General features: G+C 44.1%; 1 protein-coding gene across 3 annotated transcripts in view; it reads left to right on the top strand.

Annotated features, from left to right (window-relative positions):
• pcnt (pericentrin) overlaps positions 1-23,061 on the top strand; it is a 308,639-nt gene that overhangs the window by 259,904 nt on the left and 25,674 nt on the right. For all 3 annotated transcript variants that reach the window (XM_070876280.1, XM_070876279.1, XM_070876278.1), the window contains 5 exons: positions 8,718-8,913; positions 10,630-10,852; positions 12,132-12,282; positions 17,533-18,240; positions 19,714-19,988. In XM_070876280.1, the coding sequence (XP_070732381.1) occupies positions 8,718-8,913; positions 10,630-10,852; positions 12,132-12,282; positions 17,533-18,240; positions 19,714-19,988 (1,553 nt within the window). The remainder of the gene's footprint in view (positions 1-8,717; positions 8,914-10,629; positions 10,853-12,131; positions 12,283-17,532; positions 18,241-19,713; positions 19,989-23,061) is intronic.

Raw genomic sequence — 23,061 nt, 5'->3', positions numbered from 1 at the left:
TTTTCATCCTTCCAGTATTGAGGCCAAGTTATCCACAGCACCATCTGTCCATACAGGTTGAGATAAACTGCCTTGTGGTAGCACTTTGTGGATTAATGTGTAAAAAAACCTGCCAGAAAAATCATGTCACTCTTCTATGTTCTGGCACACGATTGGCTAAAAAATGGTCTTTGGACCAGGTTTTCAGCTGATCACAAGTCTTCTTTTCTAGTGCCCCCCGCCCCCCCAAAAAAAATAGATGCTAGGGAGACAGGAGAAAATTGATTCAGAATCATTTTTAAAATGAGAAAGCAATAAATAATGAAATTAGAGCTAGGCCTTTTAGGAATGAAATTATGAACCATTGTTTCACACTAGGAATCATAGAAATCTGGAACTCTCTCCCCTAAAGGCTGTAGAAGTGAGACAATTGAAATTTTTAAAACTGAGATCAGTAGTTTTTTATACGGTATAGGTTTTGAGGGATATGAAAAAAAGGCAGGTCAATGGAGTGAGGACAGATTAGCCATGATCTAATAGAATGGCAGAACAGACTCGATGGCTGAATGGCCTGTTCTTGTTGCTATGTTCCTCGTGCAATAATTTGAATAAAGTATTAGTTACAAATAAGGTAAAATTAAACTTAAATAGAAATGGAGCAAGAATAGCATGCAGGAGACAAGTACGAGAGAGACAGTGCCAGAGGATTATGCTTTTAAATTGTATTTAAAATTGTTTTATAGCATATGATTAGTATTACAATAATCCAGACATCTGAGTAACTTTATTACTGTAACGATGTTTATTTCCGCAGCAGTGAGAGCTTAAACCAGTTTTCTTAAAAAGTTGGTCTCCGTGAAACTAAAGGTCAAAAATGTACATTGTAACAATAGCCCAAAACACCATCATGTTTCGCCCATTGTGTGTCGATTAAAAGTACTTCCCATCTTGAACAGTTGCACCGTGTGAGAAGTTCACCAGCTAACAAATGATCTGTGTGGCTCCTTACATCCTTCCCTTGAACAAGCAAGCCACAATACTACCTCATTGTGGACAAGGTGTGGTGTTTGTACAGATATCATGCCACATCCAGTGTCTCCATTGACCTATAACATGTTCTCAGGATAAAATGACTGTACTGCAAGGTCATTGCTCTCCATCCATCTTCACATAGTATTTTGTTTGCGGTCAGCTTGCTGATCCTCCCAGTCCTGCTCACCTTGCACACCCAGGCTTCCCTAGCCAGTCATATACCAAGTGACATTCTATGGCCGACTTGCCACTCAGTACACCTTTGCTGTACTTGGATTTGACACAGTAGATCCATGATCTGTTGACAGACTAGATCATTGGCTCCATTCAAGTTGTTGAAATTTGTGCCTTTGATTAGTGCCATGAACTGACTACACTCTCTTCAATACTAGCCTCCTTTTTAAGTAAGCTCCGTCATCCAAATCATTCTAACAAAATCTTAAATGGCACTGATGTTGAAACTTCTAGTTTTACTGCTGTCCACATAGGATATTGTATTCAAAACTTGGTTCGGCGTACATCTACTATTCCTTGTCTCTTCCCCCACACACACACAAAAGGGCACTGCTTCCCTTCATTTCACACTAGACGTGGATGTACTAACATCAGACTCCACCCCATTTGACGCAAAATTTTCATTTGCCACATGGTCACTGTGATGAGGCATAAAAATAGTGCCATATCCCAGAGTGCATTGTGGGCCATCTTTCATCCCAGCAATGTTCTGCTTTGTTTCCCACCTTGAGTAACATTTAACTTCACTCAGATTGTCCCCCTATAATCTGCTTGGGTGTACTGTAGAGGGTGCAAGCTGATCATCTGGCTCAATGAGTTGATCATCTTCCCACCTAATTTCCAGTTTGCATTTAAAACTATTTTACCTCAGCATCTCTCTGTCTCAATTTCTTTCATACTTATGTTCCCACTTTTTTTTCTTTCTCTCTCTTCTTCTCACTCCAAGCTTGTCACTAGCTGTGTGATAATTGCTTTGTTGATGAGCCCAGTCTCTGTCACCCTCCCACCCCCCCTTTTACTTTGTTGTATTGCATTGTACAAGAATGTATATGCTTTCTCAGGGCATAATACAATACAGAGTACACATTGCTTTATAGATTAAAGGAGAGGGTGCAGAGATGAGTTTTTATAAGGATGATACCAGAAATGCGACAGTATACATATCAGGAAATGATGGAACAGGCTGGATTTCTTTTCTCTTGAAAAAAGGAGGTTCGAGGTGACCTAATAGAGGTCTTGAAAATTATGAAAGGTTTTCATAGAGTGGATACCTCAACCGTCTTCTTCCCGTGGCCGAGGAGCTCCTCCCGGAGTCACAGTGTGGATTTCGTCCACTACAGGGCACAACGGACATGATTTTTGCAGTGCGACAGCTATAGGTAAAATGCAAAGGTCTTTGACACTGTCAACCGCGAGGGTCTATAGAGCATCCTCCATTCTGGATGCCCCCAAAGTTCGTCACCATCCTTTGCCTGCTCCACAATGACATGCAGACCGTAATCCTTACTAACTAATCCAACACAGACCCAATCCACGTCGGGACCGGGGTCAAGCAGGGCTGCATCATCGCCCCCAACCCTTTTCTCAGTCTTTCTTGCCGCCATGCTCCACCTCACAATCAACAAGCTCCCCGCTGGAGTGGAATTAAACTACAGAACCAGTGGGAACCTGTTCAACCTGTGCCATCTCCAGGCCAGGTCCAAGACCACCCCAATCTCTGTTGTCGAGCTACAGTACACAGACGATGCCTGCGTCTGCGCACATACAGAGGCTGAACTCCAGGACATAGTCAACGTATTTATTGAGGCGTACGAAAGCATGGGCCTTACATTAAACATCTGTAAGACAAAGGTCCTCCACCTGCCTGTCCTCACTGCTCAGTACTGCCACTCCTCCCCCCCCCCCCCCAGTCATCAAGATCCACGGTGCGGCCCTGGACACTGGACCACTTCCCATATCTCGGGAGCCTCCTATCAGCAAGAGCAGGCATTGACAACGAGATCCAACATCGCTGCCAGTGCAGCCTTCGGCCGCCTGAGGAAAAGAGTGTTTGAAGACCAGGCCCCCCAAACTGCCACCAAGCTCATGGTCTACAGCACTGTTGTAATACCTGCCCTTCTGTATGGCTCAGAGACATGGACCATTCTAAGGATAAGGGGTAAGCCATTTAGGACCGAGATGCGGAGGAACTTCTTCACCCAGAGAGTGGCGAACCTGTGGAATTCTCTACCACAGAAAGTTGTTGAGGCCAATTCACTAAATATATTCAAAAAGGAGTTAGATGAGGTCCTTACTACTAGAGGGATCAAGGGGTATGGCGAGAAAGCAGGAATGGGGTACTGAAGTTGAATGTTCAGCCATGAACTCATTGAATGGCGGTGCAGGATAGAAGGGCCGAATGGCCTACTCCTGCACCTATTTTCTATGTTTCTATAGCAGACACCTCAAGTCGCTGGAGAAATATCATCAACGATGTCGCCGCAAGATCCTACAAATCCCCTGGGAGGACAGGCGCACCAACATCAGCGTCCTCATCCAGGCCAACATCCCCAGCATTGAAGCACTATCCACACTTGATCAGCTGCGCTGGGCAGGCGACATAGTTTGCATGCCAGACACGAGACTCCCAAAGCAAGTGCTCTACTCGGCGCTCCCTCACAGCAAACGGGCCAAAGGTGGGCAGCCGAAAAGTTACAAGGACACCCTCAAAGCCTCCCTGATAAAGTGCGACATCCCCACTGACAGCTGGGAGTCCCTGGCCCAAGACAGCCCAAAGTGAAGGAAGTGCATCCGAGAGGGCGCTGAGCACCTCAAGTCTCAACGCCGAGAGCATGCAGAAATCCAGCGCAGGCAGCGAAAAGAGCATGCGGCAAACCAGTCCCACCCACCCCTTCCCTCAACGACTATCTGTCCCACCTGTGACAGAGTCTGTGGCTCTCGTATTGGACTGTTCAGCCACCAAAGAACTCAGTTGAGGAGCGGAAGCAAGTCTTCCTCGATTCCGAGGGACTGCCAATGATGATGATAGAGAGAATGTTTCCACTTGGGGGGAAGAGCGTAACTAGAGGCCATCAATATAAGAGAGCCACCAATAAATCCAATAGGGAATTCAGAAGAAACTTCTTTACCCAAAGAGTGGTGAGAATGTGGAATTCGCTTCCATGGAGTGGTTGAAGCGAATGGTATAGATGCATTTAAGGGGCAGTTAGATTAGCATATGAGGGAGAAGGGAATAGAGGGTTATGCTGATAGATTTAGATGAGGAAAGACGGGAGTAGGCTCAAGTGGAGCATAAATGCCGGCATGGACTGGTTGGGTCGAATGGCCTATTTGTGCCATATATCTTATGTAATCCTAGTGCAGTACTTGCTGATGCATACATCTCTATGTTTTAGCGTGGTTGCTATTTGGCAGGGTCAGAGTAATTCCTTATTAGTACCATCTAAGTATGTAGGGGAGAGGGTGAAGACTACAATGGGTGTTGAACTGATATGATAGAGGGGATTGGACCTTATTACCCAGACAGAGGGCTCAATTTTCCCCAGTTATCTGTGCCGTTTTTTTGGCATAAATTAAAGTATCCCAAATTTCCCCAAAATTTCTGCGCCAGCGTAACTCAGTTACGATTTTTTTATGTTAGTAACCTGATCTCTGCACCAGTTTTTCACCTTTAAGCAAGTTTGGCCAACTTCCATTTTTCCGAGACGGTGTATGTGACCACTCCCAAAAAACCTTCTGGGCACTTTGAAAAACCAGCGCACATTAAAAACTCGGCGCAGAAAGACACCATTGCTTTTAGGCAAAGTTTTGGAGGGAGTCAAGAAGACAAAGAATATGCATCATGAAGCTTAATTTTTTCAAAGTCAAAAGGGAGAAAATGGAAGTCTAATGCAATTCTTTAATTTTTGATTTTTTTCAAAGTACCACGCCACCATCGAGCGTCTCCTCACCAGGGTTGGAGTGTCGGCCGGCAGAATCACTCCCTCTGACACTGGCTCGGCTTCAAAAGAAGCCTTGGGGGTGGGGGGGGTGGAATCTGAACTGAGGGGATGAGAACCCATTGACATACAGCAGCTTCAAAAGAAGCCCGGTGGGGGGGTGGACGGCAAGCCCCTGTTCCCTGTGTCCGGGCGAGGGAGCGCTTCTGCCGGCCAACCCTCGAGCCTGGTGAGGAGACATTTGATCAGTGGTGGGGTAGTACTTTGAAAAAAGTCTAAAATTAAAGAATTGCATTCGACTTCGTTGTCTTGAATGCCTAGTTTTCCATTCTAAGCAAGCCTGTTGCGCATGCGCAGACCAGGGTGTAGTCGTGTGGTCCATACCAGGGCGTTGACCTTGGGGAGAGAGAGGAAAGAAGGCGCAATTGCTTTGTCCTGCTGTTTTGAGCTTCTTGCAAAGCTACAATTAAATTATGGGGGCAATATTGACAATGCCATACCTCGTGCAAGCCTTCTACATGATTGTGCTGCGGAAAAGATTGATAAGACATCACCCGAAGAACCTCGTAGGATGATGAGGAAGGAGGCCTTACCCACATCGGGTCTATCGAGACAGGCCCTTGAGTGATGCAGACTGTGAGAAGGCTGCGTTTCCACAAAGAAGATGTAACCGAGATCTGTGAGTTAGTAAAAGCAGACCTGCACGCTAGAAAAGTCAGGAGGACTGCTTTGTCAGTTGAAGTGAAGGTTACAGCTGCACTTTCACTCTATGCATCTAAATCAGTCTAGGCCGCAACTGGGGATGTGTGCGCCATTTCTCAACATGCAATACATACCTGCATTCGGAAGTTGATCAGGAATACAACATATCACACATTGCGACGCGCAGCATATTAGAGAGGACCATTGGCATCTTGAAGCAGTGTTTTCGATGCCTGGACCATTCCGGAGGCTACTTGCAAAACTCCCGTGAGATTGTTGGTCAGTTCACTTTTGTGTGCTGCATGCTGCATAACTTAGCCATCATGAGGCAGCAGCAGCTGGTAGAAGACCCACCTGAGGTGAGAGTGGCTGATGATGAGGAGGAAGATGCAGATGATGAGGAGGAGGAAGACGAGGAAGCCATGCAACTACCTGAACCTGGAGCACATTGACGGAGGAGGGACGGCTGTCATGCCCCTTTAACGATTGCTCGAGCCTTGCGCTAGCAGCTCATCCGTGAACGCTTTGCTGCCTGAAGGTTCAGCGGCAACTATTCCAAATGGACCATGTTTACTGTTTGGACCTGTTCCATAATGTTGTATTGTGTTAATGGAACAAATAATGGAAATGATTCAGTTATAATTTAAAATATATTTTATTCAAAAGTTTAATAAACACCTGTTTGTACTTAACTTTAATAAAAATATTCTTGTATCTAACTTTAAAGTTTTCAGTTAAGATCACTTACAATCTTTTAAACTTGTAAATTTACTTAACTTACAAAAAACTTTTAATTTGAGAACAGTCACAATAACAAGAACAACAGCAACAAAGAAAGGCTGCACCCATCTCTCCTCCAGCTTATTCTAAGACCGCCTGCTGCGCTTGGTCTAGGTGACTTCACCCCTGCCTGCAGGCGGTGGCATGGTATTTCTCGGGTTGATACCGAGTTTATTCTTTTGAGCATCTCTGGTAATGCGCACTTCTTGATGGGGGGCGTGGGCAGGCAGTAATGTGGAAGGCCTGGCTTAGGCCTCTTCAGAGGTTGGTCTGGGGATTGGAATGGGAGTGGCAGTTAATTCCAACAATGGCTGCGGGGTCTGGGCGTGTTATTGCAGCAGCTGCCTGCGACATTCCCTCCCTCATGTGCCCGGACAGTGTTCCCATTTCTCGTGAGTGTTGTTACTTCTCCTGACAGTCCCAATACCTCCTCACCCACCCCACTGATAGGGTCCAGGAGTGATTGTGTAAGGTCACTGCTCTCTGCACTCATTGCCATCATCTGAACCACATCTGTTAGATCCTGCCCCTCAGGAGAGTGCTGTCAAGCTCTCCTTCCCCTCCTCACCCTGGGTGTGGCTCGCTGCATCCCTCTGGGACCCGCAGCCTCGGACGGTGGGGCCCTGGGTGTGGCTCGCTGCATCCCACTGGGACACGCAGCCTCGGACGGTGGGGCCCTGGGTGTGGCTCGCTGCATCCCACTGGGACACGCAGCCTCGGACGGTGGGGCCCTGGGTGTGGCTCGCTGCATCCCTCTGGGACCCGCAGCCTCGGACGGTGGGGCCCTGGGTGTGGCTTGCTGCATCACACTGGAACCCGCAGTCTCGGACTGTGCAAAACCATGGAATGTCCCAACACTTGTACCACTCAGGAAAGAGCCTGGCACCTCGCTGGGCGGTACCTGCACCTCCTCCAGAGTGGGTTCAAGAGTGGGGGCTTCAGCCTCCCCTTCACCCTCACCCCATGCTGTTTGTCTGGAAGGTGGGATTGGAAGATGTTCTCTTCAGGCTCATCCGCGTCTGAATCATCTTCTGCATCGGCTTCAGCCTCGTCAGGGTTGGTCTCAAGTTCTGCAAAATATAACACAACAGACAAATGGTTAGCAGCAGAGGAGGGGGCAGGGAGGCATGAGTAGGCTTACACAGCGCAGGTAGCAGGCTAATTTGAAGGACTATGATGAATGATAGCGCATTGCATCAACCGAAGCGTAGTTGACTGAGACATCCTCATGAACCAAAGCATGGCTAGCCTGTGCAGTGCTTAACATTTATCAAAGCCAGACTGTGGAATTTGCAGGACTTACCCTCTCCCTCGAGTGTGGGCCCAACTTGTGCAGTGGTGGTTACTTTTCTCCAGGCAGGACCCAACAAAGCAGCGACCCTTTCTTCCAAGGGTGTCTGTTGGTGCAGATTTGCCGGGCCTCCTCCTGTTCGAGTTTGTTCTTTTTTGTTGTGTGCCACCTTCCTCTGCAGAGATGAAAATATTACTTTTTAGAGAGGGTATCTTTCTGCTGGGTGGGACATACAGGTGATCATATTTACAATTGCAATTCCAGTGAATAAATGAAAATATTACTTATACTAACTACTTGACCAAGGTCCTGCCACTTTTTGCACTGGCCTCCAGACCTCTGGGTGCTCACCATTGCACAGTAATCTTCTGCAACTTGGTTCCAGGGTTTCTTCAGTTCTTTTGGTGAAACTTTTCTGTGACCTCTGCTGGTGTCCAGCTCATGCCATCTGGCCTCAATTACAGTAACCAGTGCCTCCACTTCATCCTGTGAGAAATTCTTGGTCCTTGAGCCACATTGCATATTGCAACTCTGATTTTTCTACTGAGAATTAAAGTTCTCACATACATCTGGCTCTTTAAAACTGGGCGAATGCAGACCAGGAGTTGTACTGGGCATGCATACCATAGCCGTCACGTAAAAAAGTCTTTTTTTTTGTGCATGTGTAGAAGTGGGGGCATCGTTTTTTTGGCGCAGACATTAGGCTCCAAGATAAAGGCGCCAATTTTAAAAATAAGAACGGAGAAACTTGCAAGTTATTTTTTTTGGAGTAGTCTGGGCAAAAAAAAACGGGCGGAACTCTTGAAATATGCAAAAAAACGGCATTGGGGAAAATTGAGCCCAGAAACTGCAATTCCAGTGGGCCTCACCTGGTTTAGGAAAGGAATAACCCATGATTTTCTCCTTCCATACATGGGCATGAGCCATATTCAAGGCAATTCACAGAAGTATATTTGTGCTTCTTAATTTTCACTGTTTAGGAGAAGCAGCAACAATCAGCCCTGGAAGACCTCTTATCCGTGGACAGAAACAGTTTGTTGTCAGAGGTGCAGGACCTCCGTTCACAGCTCCGCATTGCACACCTTCAGCACCAGGAGAAACTGCAGCAGCTGCAGGATACCCTCACCAGTGCAGAGGAGCAGGCCAAGAAGCAGGAGCGACCGCTTCGTAGGCAAGGTATTGCAAAGTTGGTGGATGTTGGGGTTGACAGTCGAGGAAACTGGATTTACTGAGGTTTTTATACAGCTGGTAGTCATCAAGTTTGAATATTTAGCTCTGGTGGCTTTCCAAAGTGGATAACAAAAAGTTGAATACTGGTGAAGTACTGACTCAGTTCTGCCCTTATTACTTTATATTCCTGCTAGATAGGTTAGTAAACAGTACTTGCACCTTCCTGCTTTTACTTTCTCACAGCTTTCCCTAGCGGGATACAGTGAACAGGATGTTTAAATGTTAATACTGTGTGTATTCTAACCTGCCATTTAATAATTTGATGTCTCAACAGTACATTTTAGAACGAGTAGCGGTGTCTAACTCTAGCATGTTAGTATATTTATCGGTCTTGAATTTTCTGGGAAACTCACTTACGCTTCTAAATTGTTCTGGCCTTTGAACCAGACCTCTTTGACAAGGCTTCATGCCAGCTGCTTTTATATTACGACTGAAGCCCACCCTTACCGTTGTGAGGCCAGATCTTCCATTTTCTCTACTGCTAGCATTTTTGGTGTTAGGTGACAACCAAGAATGTCCTGTACTGATGTCAAAAGTACAATATAAAAGCAACATAACTGGTGCAGTACAACAGTTCGATCCCTGAGGAGCTGTAGGCACTTTTACTTTGAGGGAGTGGAATCAATGACTGATATATTGCTCACCTGCCATTGACAAAACTGATTAGTGTAAAGTCCTGAGTTCCAACTGCATTGCAGGCTTTGTTTTTCCACAGGCCTCAAGATCTGCCAATGCATTAGTCCCCTCCTGTTTGAGTCTGCTGAACGCACTGAGCACATTCCACGCAGTTGTGTGATAGTAGCTATATTACTGGACTCGTAATCCAGAGAACACAGTTTTAAAAAATCTGGAAATAAAAAATTGGTATCATTAAAAGCAATTAGGATTATTGTAAAAATCCAACTAGTTCACTAATATCCTTTAGGGAAGGATACCTGCCATCCTTACCTGGTTTATGTGCGGCTCCAGTCCCACATCAACGTTGATGGCTGTCCTCTGAAGTGGGCGAGCAAGCTATTCAGTTGTAAATAGTTGAAGGTCTACCACCACTTTCTTGGGACAACTAGGGGTGGGTAATAAATGCCGGCCTTAACAGTGATGACCACATTTCAGTCTTGGTATTCTCATATTCAGCTCTGCTTTTAACTAATTATTTTGCTGGTTATTTTTAACTGCAGCAAGCGTTAACTAAAGTAAATTAAGGCCTCAACTTCATTTTAGTGTGGGTTGCTTGCCTCATTGGCTTGTTCAGGGGTATGCACGTGGTGCTGTAACAAAGTGCAGTGAAAGTTTGGGCTGTAACAATTCTAAGTATAGCAAATTCCTGGATAAGGTGTGATGGACTTGTGGCTGCATTTTCAATGCGCAGATAGCTTCCACGTAATAGGGCACTTTTCACGGCTACACTTTCCATGGGTTCAGGGTTCCGCTTTCTCGAAGTAGTTGGACCACTGTTTCACACACATAGTTAAAGAACAGGATTGGGAGAGATCTCTGAGTAGTCCAGATGAGTTACTGTGCATGTTGTAGAGAGAGCTGAAAGAGTGAATGTAAATGTGGTGCAAAATTAATGCATTGATTTGTTGCAATATTTTCAAAGCTGTGCACAAACTTCAGGTGGGAAAACATTTTTTAACAGTGCGTTTGTTCTGTCCACTATAGTGGAGTTGCTGGAATACAAACTTCAGCAAGAACAGATCATAGCAAATGATCTACAAAATTCCCTAAGAGGAGAGCAAGAACGATCGAATGAGCTCCGCCAACACTTGCAGACTGACCAAACTGCTGTGTCGGAGCTGAAGTCAGACCTGTCTGAGGTCACCGATGAACTGGAGGCTGCATTACAGACTCGACATGAACTACAGCAAAACCTCCAGAAACTCAGGTTTGCAGGCCAAGTCACTGTCTATATATATTTCACTTATATATTTCACTTTTTGGGGCATACCAACAGTTCGTAAGCTGTAGCAACACAGCAAATCAGCTGAACTGCTTCTGATTGTATCAGAAACAACGCTGTTGATAATTTTCTAGCAGATAATACAGATCACAAAGCTCTTGTAGCAAGCTACATTGGTGCATTCAGCGCAGATGGACTCTGCCACTCCAAATCCTGCTTGACAGGAAATGCTCTGCTGAAGATTTCAGGCATCCACTCTATAAAGAAGTTGGTGTTATTTTTGTGCAATAAATCCTGACAAGCCCAGAGGTGAAGTACTTGCAACCCATGCCCCGGAAGAAATGAACTATTTTCCCCTTTTGCTGATTGATCTAACATTGGTGGAGAAATCACAGCTGGCATTTTACAAGACAAGTGGGGCAGTTCTCCTTCGATGTCTGAATTAGGGTTATGGGTAAATGTTCCTTTGACACTTCAGTGGTATCCCCTGAGATCTGAGGAAGTATGTCCCAGAGCAGCCACAGTGTTCCTCCCAAGGAATTGTTGCCCTCGGGCAAACACTTCAGTTTTCACAGGTCATAAATAATGTTCCCATGGCTCTGGAAAACTGGGGATTCTACTGGTGTTGCTTTGTTGTGCCTAGGTTTGAGATATTCTGGACCTACAAAACCTGAACTCTTTCGTTGCAAAGAAAAGAAATGCTGACACTAGCACAGATAATTCAGGCAATGCTTCAGGCTGTTGATTATAGACTTCCAGGACATTTACTTTGGATTCATGTATCCCATGTGGTCTTGCGTGCAGCCAGAGATGTAAAATAGTGGTCTTAGAACAAACATACTGAGCAAATTGTCACTGTAACTTTGTAGCGGATAGAGAGATCTGCTACAGTTGCTGATCTAATATATTTTTTCTATGCTGCTTAACCTGCTCACTTTCTTGCATGCTGTTTCAACTACCTGCACACACTTCTGCATGCTGCTTAATCGCCTGATTTCACTGCCATGCTACTCATGTGCCTCTGCTGAATGTTGTTTCTATTGCTTCCTTTTTCCTATGTTTAATTTTTACTACTTGTCACGTTCTTTCATGGACTGATTTTGTCACCCACCCATCTCCCCTCTCCCCATGCATCATTTCTGTTGTTCACCAATGCCCTTCTTGAATTCTGCTTTTGCCGCCTACACATGCTTGCCCCGCACGCATCCTATGCCAATATTCACCTCTTCCCTTTGCCTGTGTCTACCACACCTCCCTGTTTTAGGGGAGAATTGAACACTAAAGAGAATGAACTGCTAACTGCAGCGAAGGCATTTGACCAGGAACGGCAAAAAGTACAGCAGTTCCAGAACATGGTGGAGAAGGAGCAGCTCCATCACAAAGAGCACAAAGAACAAGAACGGCAAGCTCATCAGGTAAATAGAAAGTAAAATGACAGTATAAAGTTAGAATAGATCAGATCATCAAGATAGTGTTTGCTTCACAGCTCTGTTGCGAGTCCGAGTCACACTGCTGATTAGTGCTCGAGTCCACAATTTGAGTTCACTCTGAAAGTTTCTCAGAAGTGTGAGATTAAATAAAAAGCTCTGAAGTCCTCCCTCAGGTGCAGCAATGATACATTAGGGTCAGGAAGGGTTACCTGATGTCCAGAACACATGGGCAGAGGTGGGACTGGTACTGTGTAGTACTGAGGCAGTAGGCAATATTGAATTAAGGCCTTTTGTTTTGAGGGTAAAATTTAGAACTACCATCAGATATCATTGACAGTGATCTTTCCGGACACTGCCTCCAGAAAGCCCAACTTCAACTCATCCCAGTGTAGGATCCAACGTGAGCTGGGAGTGCTTGCTACCAACACTGTGTGGAAGTTAAAAAGTGTTCCATTTTCCAGCATTAACAGCATCTTGTGCACAAAAGTGCAGGTGTTGTCTCACCCGAAAGGTCCAGCATCCTGCATTTGGGAGTATTATTTGGGCCAGGAGGTTCTGGTGGATGCAAGTGAAGAAACATGACCAGGATCTTTTTCAAGAAAGATTCCACCTGCTGCGCACTATCCTTTTGGAATGATGGGATATGTGTATGTCAGTGTGACATATAGCTGTTATGTCGTACTATTGTATCTGTTCCTTTTCCTGGGGAATAGACAGACCATTTTTGGGAGGAATGTATATTTTGTATGGTGAAACAGGGAGAGTCAACAGGAGTGGTGCCAGAGGAATTGGGGGATTGCAAAAGTTACTTGCCTGTTCAGAAAAGGGAAGAAGAATTAACCAGGGAAATCAGCCTAACATTGGTGGTGGGTGTAATGTATGCACCTGTGAGTATGCACCCAGATTTGTAGAGATGTTGAGTTGTGAGTGGCTTAGCCAGTCACATGATGTTCACAAGACTAAATAAAACCCCAGCCAGTTGGGTTCAGGGGATCCATGATGAGGCAGATGGTTGTGAGCCTGGTGGATGAACTGGTAATGTGTAATGTGATAAATCTTTGCTAATAAACCAACTAATTCTTAATGGTAATGTGTTGCTATGAATTCTTAAGCAAAGAAGCATGAAACAGATACATTACAGTAGGGAAACATTTAGAGATAACAAACCGGGACAAAATTAGTTGTCAATTGCAAAAACATGGGTTAATCAATAACAGCCAGCACAGATTTGTGAAACAAACTTGATTGAATTCTTTGATGAAGTAACCAAGAGAGTTGCTGGGGGGTAGTGTGTGGTTGATGCTGTGTATAAGCACTTTCAAAGGGCATTTGATAAAGTACGAAATAATAGACTTGTTAGCAAAATTGAAGTCCATGGGATTAAAGGGGCCGTGGCAGCATGGATACAAAATTGGCTAAGGAACAGAAAGCAGAGAGCTCTTTTTCAGACTGGAGCGAAGTATACAGTGGTGTCCCCCAGGGTTCAGTGTTAGGATCACTGCACTTTTTTATGTATATTAATGACATGGATTTGGGTATACAGGACATAATTTCAAAGTTTACAGATGACACTAAACTCAGAAAAATGGTACAGTGAGGAGGAGAGTAGCAGACTTCAGGAGGACGCAGACAGACTGTTGAAATGGGCAGACGAAATGTAATGCCGAGAAGTGCTAAGTGGTGCATTTTGGAAGGAAGAATGAGGAGAGTCAATATGAACTAAATGGTACAATTTTAAAGCGAGTGCAGGAATTGAGAGACCTGGGAGTTTACGTACAGAAATCTTTGAACGTAGCAGGACAAGTTGAGAAGGCTGTTAAAAAGACATACTGGATCCTTGGTTTTATAAATAGAGACATAGAGTAGGAAAGCAAGAAATTTATGCGAAACCATTATAAACCACTGGTTAAGCCTCAACTGGAGTATTGTCCAATTTTGGGCACCACACTTTAGGAAGGATGTAAAGGCCTTAAGAGGGTGCAGAATGAGACCACAAGAACATAAGAAATAGGAGCAGAAGTAGGCCATACGGCCCCTCAAGCCTGCTCAACCATTTAATACGATCATGGCTGATCTGATCATGGACTCAGGTCAACTTCCCTGCCTGCTCCCCATAACCCCTTATTCCCTAATTGGTTAAGAAACTGTCTGTCTCTGTCTTAAATTTATTCAATGACCCAGCTTCCACAGCACTCTGAGGCAGTGAATTCCACAGATTTACAACCCTCAAGAAATTCCTCCTCATCTCAGTTTTAAATGGGCGGCCTCTTATTCTAAGATTATGCCCCCTAGTTCTAGTCTCCCCTATCAGTGGAAACATCCTCTCTGCATCCACCTTGTCAAGCCCCCTCATAACCTTATACGTTTTGATAAGATCACACCTCATTCTTCTGAATTCCAATGAGTAGAGGCCCAACCTTCTCAACCTTTCCTCATAAGACAACCCCTCATCTCTGGAATCAACCTGGTGAACCTTCTCTGAACTGCCTCCAAAGCAAGTATGTCCTTCCCTAAATATGGAAACCAAAACTGCATGCAGTATTCCAGGTGTGACCTCACCAATACCCTGTATAACTGTAGCAAGTCTTCCCTGCTTTTATACTCCATCCCCTTTGCAATAAAGGCCAAGATTCCATTGGCCTTCCTGATCAGTTGCTGTACCTGCATACTAAGCTTTTGTGCTTCATGCATCAGGTCCCGCTGTACTGCAGCACTTTACAATTTTTCTTCATTTAAATAATAACTTGCTCTTGGATATTTTCTGCCAAAGTACATAACCTCACACGTTCCAACATTATACTCCTTCTGCCAAATTTTTGCCCGCTCACTTAGCCTGTCTATGTCCTTTTGCAGGTTTTTTGTGTCCTCCTCACACATTGCTTTTCCTCCCATTTTTGTATCATCAGCAAACTTGGCTACGTTATACTCGGTCCCTTCATCCAAGTTGTTAATATAGATTGAAAATAGTTAGGGCCCCAGCAATGATCCCTGCGGCACCCCACTAGTTACTGATTGCCCACCCGAGAATGAACCATTTATCCCAACTCTCTCTCTTCTTTTTGTTAGCCAATCCTTTATCCATGCTAATATATTACCCCCAACCCCGTGAACTTTTATCTTGTGCAGTAACCTTTTATGTGGCACCTTGTCAAATGCCTTCTGGAAGTCCAAATACACCACATCCACTGGTTCCCCTTTATCCACCCTGTTTGTTACATCCTCAAAGAATTCCAACAAATTTGTCAAACATGACTTCCCCTTCATAAATCCAAGCTGACTCTGCCTGACCGAATTTTGCTTTTCCAAATGTCCTGCTACTGCTTCTTTAATAATGGACTCCAACATCTTCCCAACCACAGATGTTAGGCTAACTGATCTGTAGTTTCCTGCTTTTTGTCTGCCTCCTTTTTTTTTAAATAGGGGCGTTACATTTGCAGTTTTCCAATCTACTGGGACCTCTCCAGAATCCAGGGAATTTTGGTAAATTACAACCAATGCATTCACTATCCCTGCCGCTACTTCTCAAGACCCTAGGATGCAAGCCATCAGGTCCAGGGGATTTATCTGCCTTTAGTCCCATTATCTTACTGAGTACCACCTCCTTAATGATTTTGATTGTGTTCCTCCCCCCTCCCCCACCCCTATAGCCCCTTGACTATCCCCTGTTGGGATATTTTTAGTGTCCTCTACCGTAAAGATTGATACAAAATATTTGTTCAGAGTTTCTGCCATCTCCATGTTACCAGAGATGAAGGTGTTCAGTTACGTGAAGACACTGGAGAAGCTGGGATTGTTCTTCTTAGAACAGAGAAGGTTAAGGGGAGGTTGAATAGAAGTGTTCAAAATCATGAAGAGTTTTGATAGAGTAAATAAGGAGAAACTGTTTCCATTGGCAGAAGGGTCGATAACCAGAGGACAACAATTTAAGGTGATTGGCAAAAGGTGAGATGAGGAGAAATATTTTTACGCAGCAAGTTATTATGATCTGGAATACACTGCCTGAAAGCAGATTCAGTAGTAACTTTCAAAAGGGAATTGGATAAATATTTGAAGTCGAGAAAATTGCAGGGCTATGGGGAAAGAGCTGTGTTGTGGGACTAATTGGATAGGTCTTTCAAAGAATCAGTGCAGGCTGATGGGCTGAATGGCCTCCTTCTGTGCTGTAAGATTATGTGAACTTCTTAATTCAAGGAATGTCACTCTTGAAATTAAGCTCCTTGGTCACCAGATCAATCCTTGTAGAATCAGTTCCCAATCATTATTCATTGAGAATGAAACTTACAAGAACCTCATTACAGCTGCTATCATGGTAGCTCAGCAGGCTTTGAGCAAGCATAAAAATAATTAATGTAACATGATGTGCCTCATTTTTTAGCTACAAATACTCAAACAGCATAGTACAGAAAAAAGGTAACTCCAGGAATTTAGATCAAATGCATTATGCAAGGATATACTGGTGTGCATTTCACTAAATTGCTAAGAAGGGAAAGTTGGAATTCTGAATTAAGTGTTGATAGTGTATGGGGTCTGTATAGAATCATAGAATGATTACAGCACAGAAGGAGGCCATTCAGCCCGTCGAGACCTTGCCGGCTTTCTGCAAGAGCACTTCAGCTCGTCTCACTCTCCCGCCCTTTCCCCGTAGCCTTGTAAATTATTTTTCTTCAGGTACTTATCCAATTCCCTTTTGAAAGCCACGATTGGGTCTGCCTCTACCACCGTTTCGGGCAGTGCATTCCAGATCCTAACCACTCGCTGCGTAATAAGGTTTTTCCTCATGTTGCCTTTGGTTCTTTTGCCAATCAGCTTAAATCTGTCCCCTCTGGTTCTCGACCCTCTCTATCTACTCTGTCTAGACCCCTCATGATTTTGAATAACTTTATCAAATCTCTCAACCTTCTCTGCTCTAAGGAGAACAACTCCAGCTTCTCCAGTCTATCCACGGGTAACTCAAGTCCCTCATCCCTGGAACTATTCTTGTAAATCTTTTCTGCACCCTCTCAAGACCTTCACATCCTTCCTAAAGTGCGGTGCTCAGAATTGGACGCAGTACTCCAGCTGAGGCCAAACCAGTTTTATACAGGTTCATCATAACTTCCTTGCTTTTGTACTTTATGCCTGTGTTTGTGATGGGATAACTTTGTTTTACAAGATTTGAAGAAACTTCGTATTCTTGTGGCTATTATTGCGGAAAATGATGGCAAAAAAGTATACAGTCTCTTTTTTTTATCCCAGAAACTGCAGAAGGCTCTAGAGGACCAACGTGTGCATAACCATCAGTTGTCTGTCGCCTTGGATGAAGAGCGGGTGGCAAACAGCAACAGCCGCAAAGAAATTGAAGCCAAGTTATTGAACAGTGAATCGTTGCTGTCGCAGGAGCGCAGGAAGCTGGCAGAGACTCAGGATCGACTGAAAATGGAGAGAAGCCACTTATCAGAGTTGAGCGATTCCTTGGATCGTGAGCGTACTCGGTCAGAACAGCTATACCAATGTGTGAATTCCCGACGTGATGAAACTGCTACTCAGGAGCGTGCCTTTATAAAGGAGTTGCAGAGTCAACTTGAGGACGAAAGGAAGAGGACTGTTGAACTAGCTACTATGATTGAGAAAACACAACAGCAAGCTATTGCAGCAAAGCGAAACCACGAAAATGAAATCCAGCTGTCCCGGCAGGAAAATCAGAAAGAACGTGAAGTCTGCTCCAAACTGAGGTCCATGCTCGAGTCCGTTCAGGCCCAGATACAGGAGCTTAACCGCTTGCTGGAGTCCGAGAGGCAGCATAGCCTTCGGCTGCAGACTGAACGAGAGAGGCTTCAAGCTAACATTCTAGCAGCCAAAGAGAAGGAGCGAAGTAAGGATGATCTGAGGGAACGCGAGAGGAGGCAGGAGAGACGAGAGTTAGCTGACCATGAACAAGAATATGAGATGGTGAAAGACAGAATGGTGAGCAATGAATCAGTCAACCACTGGAGTAAAGTTCATTATATTGAATTTCAAAATGAAACTACTAAAATTAAAAAGGAAATATTTTCAGTAATGTTTTTTTAAAAACATGTTTTACAATGACTTGCATTTTTATAACACCTTTAACGTAGTAAAACATCCCAAGCCATGTGAGGTATTAGGACAGATGGTAGGTTTTAAGGAGTGTCTTAAAGGAGGCGGAGGGGTTTAGGGAGGGAATTCCAGAGCTTAGTCCCTTGGCAGCTGAAGGCACAGCTGCTGATGGTGAAGCAATTAAAATTGGGATTGCGCAAGAGGCCAGAATTGGAGGAGTGCAGAGATCTGTGAGTTTATAGTGGGTGGGAGATGAAAGATCGGCCAGGAGAGCATTGGAATATTTGAGTCTCGAAGTAACAAAGGCACGGATAAGGGTTTCATCAGCAGATAAGCTGAGGAAATGATGGAGACGGATGATTTTACAGAGGTGGAAGTAGGAGGTCTTGGTGGTGGGGGGGTGGGGTTGGGAGATATGGGGTGTGAAGCTCAGCATCAGGGTCAAATAGGACACCAAGGTAACAGAAGGTGTGGTTCGGCCTCAGACGTGGCCACGGAGAGGGATGGAGTTAGAATGCTTTCTTGGACAGCACATACTCCATTCCAACATAGCCAGATACATACTATATGTAATCTGCCCTATTCATTGGTCATTTCTGCTGGTTGACAAGAAAGACTATGGCTGGCGTCACAAAGCTGAACAGAAGTGTACAGCGATTGAGAATATCGGCTAGTTAAGCAGTGTGATTTTGTGAATTGTTTTTTGTGCTCATCAAAGTGAGGAATATTAATTAGTGCTTGGGATTGGAGCTCTTCTGATTTCAGGCATTCCACTGGCAGCATCGAACATTCCCAGGTCTGATATAGCACAAGCCACATGCAGAGTAAAGCTCTCTTCTCAGCCTCAACAACATGCCTCATCCCTAAGCACAGAAGAGCAACCCTGCTGCATCAGTGTGAAGCTTTATCCATTCCCCACATGCTCTGAAAGATGTTGCAAATTAGGGACAGTCTTGTGCTGTAGTCCCATGCCTATTCGGATCTGGATTGAGACTTCCCAACATATTTCATGTGGCCATCAGTCTGGGATTTGAATTCTGATCCCAGAAGTGAGCAGTCATTAACTAATTCACTTTGTAAATATTCAGCAACAACAAATGTAATCTTAATGCTAAGACTTTAATTCTTAGGCTATCCTGGTACACCAGCTTTCAACATCCAAGAGTCTCTGAGCTATAGTGGGCAGAGAATTCAGGACTCTCCCAATGTAGATAATGGGGAATGTCTGCAAATGAAGGAGCATTTCTCAATTTATAAACCATGTTTCCCGATTAATGTGTTCCAATTAGCTAAGCACCATGGTTGTAGCTGCTGCTGCACTTTTTTCACTGACTTTTAACTACCTCGACTCCTAAACAGCATGAGCTGGAGTTACAACATCAGCGAGATCAACAGCGGATACGAGAACTGCAACAGATGCTTGCAGACTTAGAGGAACAGGAGCGCAAACTTGTGTCCCGCAAGCGGCAGCGAGGAGAGCCCGAAAGTATCCCGGTGAAATGCAGTCAGAGTGCTGCCACCCGCAGTATAGAAGGCAATGTACTAAATGTCCAGCAGCGCCTAGAGAGCACACGGCAGCAATTCCTACAGTTGACCGTTCGGCTTAAAGAGTTGCTTCACAGAACTGAACACAGGTATGTGTTTGCAAATGGAGGAGGGACTGTCTAAGTGAGAAGCAATAAACGTAAATACAGTTTGGGTAGATTTTAAACCCACAGTAAACTTTACTTTTTATCACCATGTAAATACTGCAAGTTAGATATCTCCTTCTGGTCCAGTTTTTGAACTGCCCCTGGTTTGGATTCACTTTGCCAATCCTGAATGTGTGCTACTAAGTGAGTACAGTGCTTTTATATTGAAGAAAAAAACAGTCACTGCATTGAATTAGAAGAGGTTTGATGCAGTGAACAGCTCTGTGCTAGGCTATGCGTAAACCAATGCTCCATACCAGCCAGTCTGTGCACTCTAGCAGTTTAACATCATCAAAATATTCTACGCTCAGCAGTGCAGAACTGAAAGACCTTGAGTTAATGCACCAAATAAGTGTCATTTATTGTGGAAATTTTATAAACACAAGTTGGAATGAAAAAAGGCCATTGAGTCAAATTTGTTCACTGCACCAGTTCAGCCATGCTTCAATAGCAATCGATTCTGTTAAATTTTAACAATACTGAAGTGTGAAGTGATTAGTTGTCAGACTAAATTAACAGTTTCTCTTTGCTAGACCAATCCAAAACTAATGCCACTTTCCAGCTTTTTTTTCTTCTCATCCCTGTATTTTCCTTTGCTTCAAATATTTATCCAATTTCCCCTTTTTTTAAAAAAAAAAAGGCAGTGGTCTCTACATCAATCACTCCATGTGGAAAAGTGTTCCATTCTCCAGCAACTTGCTGCATAAATAAATTTCTCTTAACCTCTCGTCACTCTCACTGGCGGTTTTAAATTGTCACTGATTCCCACCAGAAAATATAGTTTTTCCCATTCATTCTATTCAAACACTTCACAATTTTAAAAACCTCTATGAAATGTCCTCTTTATGGGCTCAATTTTCCCCAGTGATTTGCGCCGTTATGTTGGAGCAGGCTGCTTTTTCAGGCCTAACTTAAAAATCCAGTTTTCCCAATCCATTTGCACCAGCGTGACTCATTTAGTTATGATTTTTTTAGGTACGTTTTTTTTTCTTCCAAAGGGGGCGTAACTAGCCACCAATGCCAATTCTGGCCATTTAGGGAACTTTGGCCAGCTGATAGTTACTCCATTTCTGCTTAGGCCAGCGTATGTGGCCTCTCCAGAAAACCTTTGCGGAGAGTTAAAGAAATCAGTGCAGGTAAGTAAATTGGAGGCCATTCGGCCTGGGCTAGGGGCGGGGAGCGGACCGGGAGGGCACTCGGGGCCAGGGGCGGCGAGGGAGGGAACGGATAGACCGGCAAGCTTAGAATTAAGTTGGGAGAACTAACAGTTAAACTCCTTCGGTCCAATTAAATATACTTTGCCACGTTATCGGAGGTTGCCCCCCTCTCCCGCAGACAGTAAGATCTCCGATCTAGGCACCTTCTCCGGCCGCATACACATTTAGCCCGATAAAACAAAAAATAAGTCTGATCTGATTGTCCTAAAATTTATAATAATTAAGAGGTCCTCCCACGTGACCAAACCTTTGATCCACAATACGGTGGAGTCATATAAAAATTAAAATGATAAAAAAATAATAATTGCCGGTTTCGGCCGTATACAGACAGGCTCCAACAAGCAGCGGCAGACAAACAGTCGATTCAACAGCAGTAAATAAGCAGCGAACCCAATCTCCACCGATTTTAAAAGTTGCATTAAATCAACTTCCCACCCCCCCCCCCCCCCCCACCCCAGACAATTTAAATATAGTTTACAAAAGTATAAATTAGTAAACTTAAAAAATTGTGACACAGACTCACAGACAGCGTGCAGCATGCTGGGACGAATCAGCATTCAGTCTAACAGTGGATACAACTCCCCAGTTCCAGCAGACTGATTCCATTGACTTTTAACGCTGAGCTAAACTCTGAGCTGTACTGCGCATGCGTGTCCATTTCAGCGACGTCAAAATCATAAGTTTTTTTTTCCCCGCGCATGCGCAGAAGGCCCGGCTGCGTTTTTCGGCGCAGATAGCAGGCTTTATCCCCCCTGAGGCGACTGGACACACTGCGCAGCTCCCGATTGCAGTTTAAAGATCAAGGAAAGTTAGTACAATTATTTCTGACGCTTTTCTGTACCTAAAAACCTGGCATAACTCTGGCAATATGGCAGAAAACGGGCTTGGGCAAAATTGAGCCCTATTTCGACAGCAACAGTGAAGGCTGTTGCAATATCTCAAGTCTCGTATCATAACTATAGTTTCCTACCCCGGCATCATAATTCTGCTGTATGCTCTCCAAAGCTTTAATTTTTTTTTATAATTAAGTACCCAAAACTGTACACTGCACTAAATGTGGCTTAACCAATGTTTTGTACGTATTTCTCATTTTTTTTTCTTGTACTTTTTGTTCCAATTTATAAAAACCCAAAGTAGTGTTGTCCTTTTTGTTTTGTGGCTTTCTTCACCTGTGCTTACACTTTCAGAGAATTATATATTTGAACCCCTAGACTTCTGTTTATCCACGTCTTTCAGTTTTTTCCATTGCCTGTGTACTCCCATTTCTTGTATCTTTCACCTACTTCCCATTCTGCTAATTCATCTGGGTTTTTTTTATTATTGAAGGGTCTTGCCTTAGAGATTCTCTTGGATACAATGTTGGTAGTCTCTCCCTCAAGCATCTTGCATTTAAGGATGGACTTGTGCTGCCTAATATCTTACTACATGCTTGTGTAACCCAGGATTTAACAGCAGTATCACCTTGGGATCTGTACTGGATATTTGTGTCTTTGGTACATGTACTTGGCTCTTTACTCTAGGAAAGAAAAGACTGAGAGTGATCTATAGAATTAAGAATGGGTTTGCTGGGGAAGATGTAGGGAAGATGTTCCACTTGTGGGGAGACCAAAACTAGAGGCCATAAATATAAGATAGTCACTAATAAATTCAATACGAAATTTAGGAGAAACTTATTTGTTCAGAGAATAGTGAGAGTATGGAACTATTCACATGGAGTAGTTGAGGCGAATAGCATAGATGCATTTAAGGGGAACTAGATAATTACATGAGGGAGAAAAGAATAGAAGGAGATGTTAGGG

This window comes from Pristiophorus japonicus, chromosome 3 (assembly GCF_044704955.1).
Source record: "Pristiophorus japonicus isolate sPriJap1 chromosome 3, sPriJap1.hap1, whole genome shotgun sequence".
Classification (NCBI taxonomy): Eukaryota; Metazoa; Chordata; class Chondrichthyes; family Pristiophoridae; genus Pristiophorus; species Pristiophorus japonicus.
This window is presented reverse-complemented; position numbering and strand designations above follow the sequence as displayed.